The sequence below is a fragment of the Chiloscyllium plagiosum genome, chromosome 19 (genome assembly GCF_004010195.1).
Source record: "Chiloscyllium plagiosum isolate BGI_BamShark_2017 chromosome 19, ASM401019v2, whole genome shotgun sequence".
Lineage (NCBI taxonomy): Eukaryota > Metazoa > Chordata > Chondrichthyes > Orectolobiformes > Hemiscylliidae > Chiloscyllium > Chiloscyllium plagiosum.
In genome coordinates, this window is record NC_057728.1 from 53,337,930 (window position 1) to 53,343,929 (window position 6,000).

At 44.4% G+C, this 6,000-nt stretch overlaps 1 protein-coding gene across 1 annotated transcript in view; it reads left to right on the plus strand.

The window, feature by feature from the left end:
* dcn (decorin) overlaps positions 1-6,000 on the plus strand; it is a 74,137-nt gene that overhangs the window by 41,623 nt on the left and 26,514 nt on the right. The window contains exon 3 of the mRNA XM_043709904.1: positions 2,031-2,143. Within this exon, the coding sequence (XP_043565839.1) occupies positions 2,031-2,143 (113 nt within the window). The remainder of the gene's footprint in view (positions 1-2,030; positions 2,144-6,000) is intronic.

A 6,000-nucleotide genomic window follows, 5' to 3' on the forward strand; every position in this document is an offset into this window, starting at 1 on the left:
AATATCCTTCCTCCACACAAGGCTCTGAATTTCCTGTAACTGAATGGCATTGTTTTGGTGTAAGAGCAACTTTTACATTAAAATAATCGGTCATCAGCAATCCTGTTTAAACCCTCTGCTGCTTCTTTACATTGTTGATCCCTTTATGTTGCTAATGCACATTTGGGACTTATGAGGAAGATGTTTGGGAAATCACATCTCACAAACTTGATCGAGTTTTTTGAAGAAGTAACAAAGAGGATTGATGAGGGCAGAGCGGTGGACATGATCTATGTGGACTTCAGTAAGGTATTCGACAAGGTTTCCCCTTGGAAGACGGGTGAACAAGGTTAGACCTCATGGAATACAGGGAGAACTTGCCATTTGGACACAGAACTGGCAAGTTCACTGACAGAGGGTGGTGGTGGAGGGTTGGTTTTCAGTTTGGAGGCCTGTGACCAGTGGAGTGCCACAAGGATCGGTGTTAGGTCCACTTTTTTTTGTCATTTATATAAATGATTTGGATGCGAGCATAAGAGGTATAGTGAGTAAGTTTGCAGATGACACAAAAATTGGAGGTGTAGTGGACAGCGAAGAAGGTGACCTCAGATTACAACGGGATCTTGACCAGATGGGCCAATGGGCTGAAAAGTAGAAGATGGAGTTAAATTCATATAAATGTAAAGTGTTGCATTTTGGGACAGCACATCTTAGCAGGACTTATACACTTAATGGTAAGGTCCGAGGGAGTGTTGCTGAACAAAGAGACCTTGAAAGTGGAGCCGCAGCAGGATAGGATTGTGAAGGAGGTGTTTGGTATGCTTTCCTTTATTGGTCAGAATAATGAGTATAGGAGTTGGGAGGTCATGTTGTGGCTGTACAGGACATTGGTTAGGCCATTGTTGGAATATTGCATGCAATTCCGGTCTCCTTCCTGTCAGAAAGATGTTGTGAAACTTGAAAGGGTTCAGAAAAGATTGACAAGGATGTTGCCAGGGTTGGAAGAGTTGAACTATAAGGAGAAGCTGAACAGGCTGGGACTGTTTTCCCTGGAGCGTCGGAGGCTGAGGGGTGACCTTATAGAGGTTTACAAAATCATGAGCGTTATGGATAGGATAAATAGACAAAGTCTTTTCCCTTGGGTGGGGGAGTCCAGAACTCGAGGGCATAGGTTTAGGGTGAGAGGGGAAAGATATCAATGAGACCTAAGGGGCAACTTTTTCACACAGAGAGTGGTACATGTATAGAATGAGCTGCCAGAGGAAGTGATGGAGGCTAGTAAAATTGCAACATTTAATAGGCATTTGGATGGGTACACGAATAGGAAGGGTTTGGAGGGATATGGGCCAGGTGCTGGCAGGTGGGACTAGTTTGGGTTGGGATATCTGGTTGACACGGACGGGCTGGACCAAAGGGTCTTCTTCCATGCTGTACATCTTTATGACTCTATGACTGTACATATCTTGCATTGGTGGATGCAAGTGATTCCATGCTAATGCTTCAATAAAGAGCAGGAGGGCTTTCCTCCATAGTTTCCCAGCCAACACTGATCCCTTATCCCAACAACACGAAAGAAAAGGCTGAATTATCTAGTCTAAATCACATCGTAGTTCAGTCCGTAAGATATAGGAGCAGAATTAGGCCATTTGGCCCATCGAGTCTGCTCCACCATTTGATCATGATCTGTGAGAGCTTGCTCTTCATAAATTGTCTGCCTCAGTTCCTGCATTCCTGAACTCAGTTGATGCATTCAAGAGGACATTGGATGATTATTTAAACAGAAATAACATGCAGGATTATGGGAAATTGGTAGGGAGCCAGTATAATAGACATTATGGGCCGAATAGCCTTCTTTTGCCCCTTAGCAATTCTATGATTACCAGGTATCTGCATTTCAAAACAATACTTCATTTTGTGTCAGCCTAGAATAAAGGCTGGAATCAGCAATTGTCTCTTTGAGGCGAGAGAACTACCACTTAAGCTGATGTAAGTTTTAAAAATGGGGTGCAGACATCCAAAAGTGACTTCTTTCAATTTTTCTTCTAAAACAGGTCTAACCACAGTGCCCAAGGACATTCCCAAAGATACTACACTGCTGGACCTGCAAAACAACAAGATCACAGAGATAAAAGAAAATGACTTCAAGAATCTAAGAAACCTTAATGTAAGCTACCTCTCACAATTGTCTTACAACCTTGACTCTGGAGGTGGTCACTCATGCACAGAATTGCTTCATGATGTGCCCTGGCCAGCAGTAGTGTTGAGGTCTTGATCCAGATCAAGGACTTGCCTCAGTGCAGTGACCCTCCCATGGTATGAGAGGGCTGCTAAACTGGGTGCTTTTCGGTCCCTGTGCTCCTCCTGCATGGCCATCTGATGCTGGGCTGGGGGAGAGAGGGCTAGGCTGGAGGAACAGCTTGAAGGGCCTGACCATAATGGAGCTGACAAATCCAAGCATGGCCAATGTGGGTGGTCAATCCCTCCTAAGGCTGTGCTTCAATGCTTTATATCCTTATTATGCCTGAGGCCTTCCTTCATCAATGGGCAGGGACAGACTGGAATGCTTTGAGGACAAAGGGATCAAAATGAAAACAGTCAGTTTTTTTAAAGCTAATTTTGTCATTAATTAGAACTCCAATTTATGCCAACCTAAACAGGATAGAGAAGTGCTCGTGTATCTTAGCTGATTAGTCAAACTGGCCTTACTAAGCAATGTTCGTATTGCAGTCCTTCTTTATTTCATCACATTTTGCCCGATCATGTGGTGGTTATGTTACAGCTAGAAATGTACAGACCCGATTCAGCATGTTCAAATCCTATCACAGTTGTGTGGAAATTTAAAGTGAGCTTTATAAAATACTGACACCAATTACACTGACCCATTAAGCTGAAATTTGTTGTTAAAAAAAAATTTCGTTGACCACATCCTTCACTGAAGGAAGCCTGATCCTCTCCATTTGTTGAAGGGACTTGGGCATTGCTGGCCAAGCTAGAAGGCCATTCAACCCATCAAGCCTGTCCTGCCATTCAATGCAATCATGACTAATCAAACACTTCAACTCTCAATTTCATAAAGGTTTATGGGGATAATCAGAAATCTATCAATCTCTACCACAAACGTAGTCAAAGACTGAGCTTCCAAAGATTTCTGAATTAGATAATTCTGAAAGTTCACAACCTTCTAAGGAAAAAAAAATTCTCATCTCAGATCCAAGTGGCATTCCCCTTATTTTAAAAATCGTGTTTCTTGGTTCTCGATGCCTCAACCAGGGGAAACATCTTACTTGCATCTACTCTGTCGATCACTTTCAGTATTCTGAAAGTTTCGCTTAGATTTTCTCTCATTCTTCAAAACTCTAGAGTACAGGTCCAGTTTTCCCAATCTCACTTCTCAGGTTAGCCCTGCCATCCCTGGAAGAAATCCCTGCAACGATATCTTTCCCGAGATAAGGAGACCGAAGTTCATTGGCTGGACCATCGTTTGCTGCCCATCCCTAATTGCACTAAGCAGCTTGCTGGGTCATTTCTGGGGCAGTTAAGAGTCAACCTCACTGCTGTGAGTCTAGAATCACATGTTGGCCACACCTAGTAAGGAAGACAGATTTACTTCCCTTAAGAACATTAGTCAAGCCGATAGGCTTTAACCACGATTGTTAATAGCTGTTGTACTCATTATTTCAGAAACAAGCTTGAATTTTTAAAAACTGCATTTAAAATCCACCAGCTAGGATTTGAACCCACATTCCAAGAGCTTTATCCTAGACCCTTTGGACTACTAGTCCAAAGAGATTACCACTGGGTCATCCTTTCCATTCATGGCGAGGGGCAAGAATATTTGCTCTGGTATGTGCTGGGGTTGGGGTGTGGGGGAATGTCAATTCACAACCAATTGTTTTACATCTCCGAAAGTTTTTTAATGCCTCCTAAATATCTCTAACAAGTTCCTTCTCACCGAAGTGCAAAGGGATCTGAAGCACCATTGTCTTATTGCAACCTTCTGTGTTCCACTCAGCCTCTGCTGACAAACACAGAACAATGTGGCCATGAGACATTCTCAAGCAGAGCCCACATTGTGAGTCACTAACTCAGGAATTTCTCTTTCCCTGCTCTCTTTCCGTCCTCTTGAACTCAGAGTAACCTTCTCCAATCAATAGAATTTCTGACCTGCCTGTTGGTTCTTGTGGAAGTTGTCATCCTCTCATTTAAGTATATGAAAGTGATTGAATGGGACGGGTTAAGGAACCCAAACAGGCCAAACTGGCTGAATGGCTATCTTCTGGTGCTGTAAGATTGGATAAAGTCAAGTGCAAGATGTAGGAGTGGCCAACATGTGGGTTCACCCTTAGACTATCCTATGAGCCAGTAAGTGGGCATGCATTGTGCAGTGATGTAGTATTGGAATAATTTCACTGCAATCCTTGAAGATTGGGTGACAAGGGGCAGCCCTTGGCCAGTGGAGGCCACTGAGTATCTAAGTGATACCATTCAGATGGCTGCTGGGATTTAAAGCAGTGATGGGAGAGGTGCGCACAAAGGGCCCAGGCTAATGGTTTTCTTTAGGTGGCAGCTGGCAGGTAGACAGGAGAGAGGGAGCCTCTATTAACCAATCATCTGAACCTATCAGAGATTCTAGTCAAGGTGCAATTTCCACCTCATCCCACAACAACACCCATCCCATCAACCATAGGCTTTCCCTCTTTTCTGGTCTATTTATCTCAGCCCCCACACCCGATGCACTCCTGCATGTCTCCAGTCTCAGCTCACATTCAAACTCTCATTGCAGTACTGTTGATGGGGCACACCTGATGACGCTGCCAGTGGTGCATAGTTGCTGGTCTATGATTAGCAGGCAGCTCTCTTCTGTGGGACTTTGTGTGTCTGATGGTGGGAGTCCCACCTCAAGCCAGTTATCATCCATTTGGCTGTTTAATTCGTGCCACACAAATGCCATGCAATGATAATTTCCAACAAGAAAGAGTCTAACCATTGCCCCTTGACATTCAATGGTATCACCATCACTGAATCCCCCACTATCAACATCTTCGGGGCTACCACTGAAATGGTCTGACCATATAAAATCTGTGGCTGCAAGAGTGAGTTAGAGGTTTGGAATCTTACAGGGAGTAACTTGCATCCTGTCTTCCCAAAGCCTGTCCACCATCGACAAGTCAGGTGTGTGATGGAATGTTCCCTACTTGCCTGGATGGGTGTAGTTCCAGGAACACTTAAGACGCTTGACACCATCCAGGAACAAAGCAGCCCACTCAATTCAAATCACATCCACAAACATTCACTCCCTCCACCACTGATGCTCAGAGGCAGCAGTGTGTATTATGTAGAAGATGCACTGCAGAAATTCACCAAGGATCCTTACAGAGCACCTTCCAAACCTATGACGATCTTGAAAGACAAGGGCAGCAGATATATGGGGACACCATCACCTGCAAGTTTCTCTCCAAGCCACTCACCATCCTGAGTTGGAAATATCACTCCAAAGTCTGTAACTCCCTCCCTAATGGCATTATGGATCAAATAACATCAAACACACTGCAGTGGTTCAAAAAGGCAGCCCACCATGCTGGGTCAAAATCCTGTGACTCCCTTTTTAATGGAATTGTGGATCAACCTGCAGCAACGGTTCAACAAGGCAGCTCACTACCACCTTCTCTACAGCAACTAGGCAATAAATGTTGGCCCAACCAGTGATACTCACAGCCCATTACAGAATTAAATAACGTCCCCAACAGTACCCTTCCACCTACACTCTCATTCGTTTGGCCGAACTGGTCCTCAACCTTAACAATTTCTCCTTCAAATCCTCCCACTTCCTCCAGACCAAAGGGGTAGCCATGGGCACATGTATGGGCCCCAGCTATGCCTGTCTCTTTGTTGGCTACGTAGAACAGTTGATCTTCTGTAATTACGTCGGCACCACGCCCCACCTCTTCCTCCGCTACATTGATGACTGCATTGGTGCCACCTCATGCTCCCGTGAGGAGGTTGAGCAATTCATCAACTTCA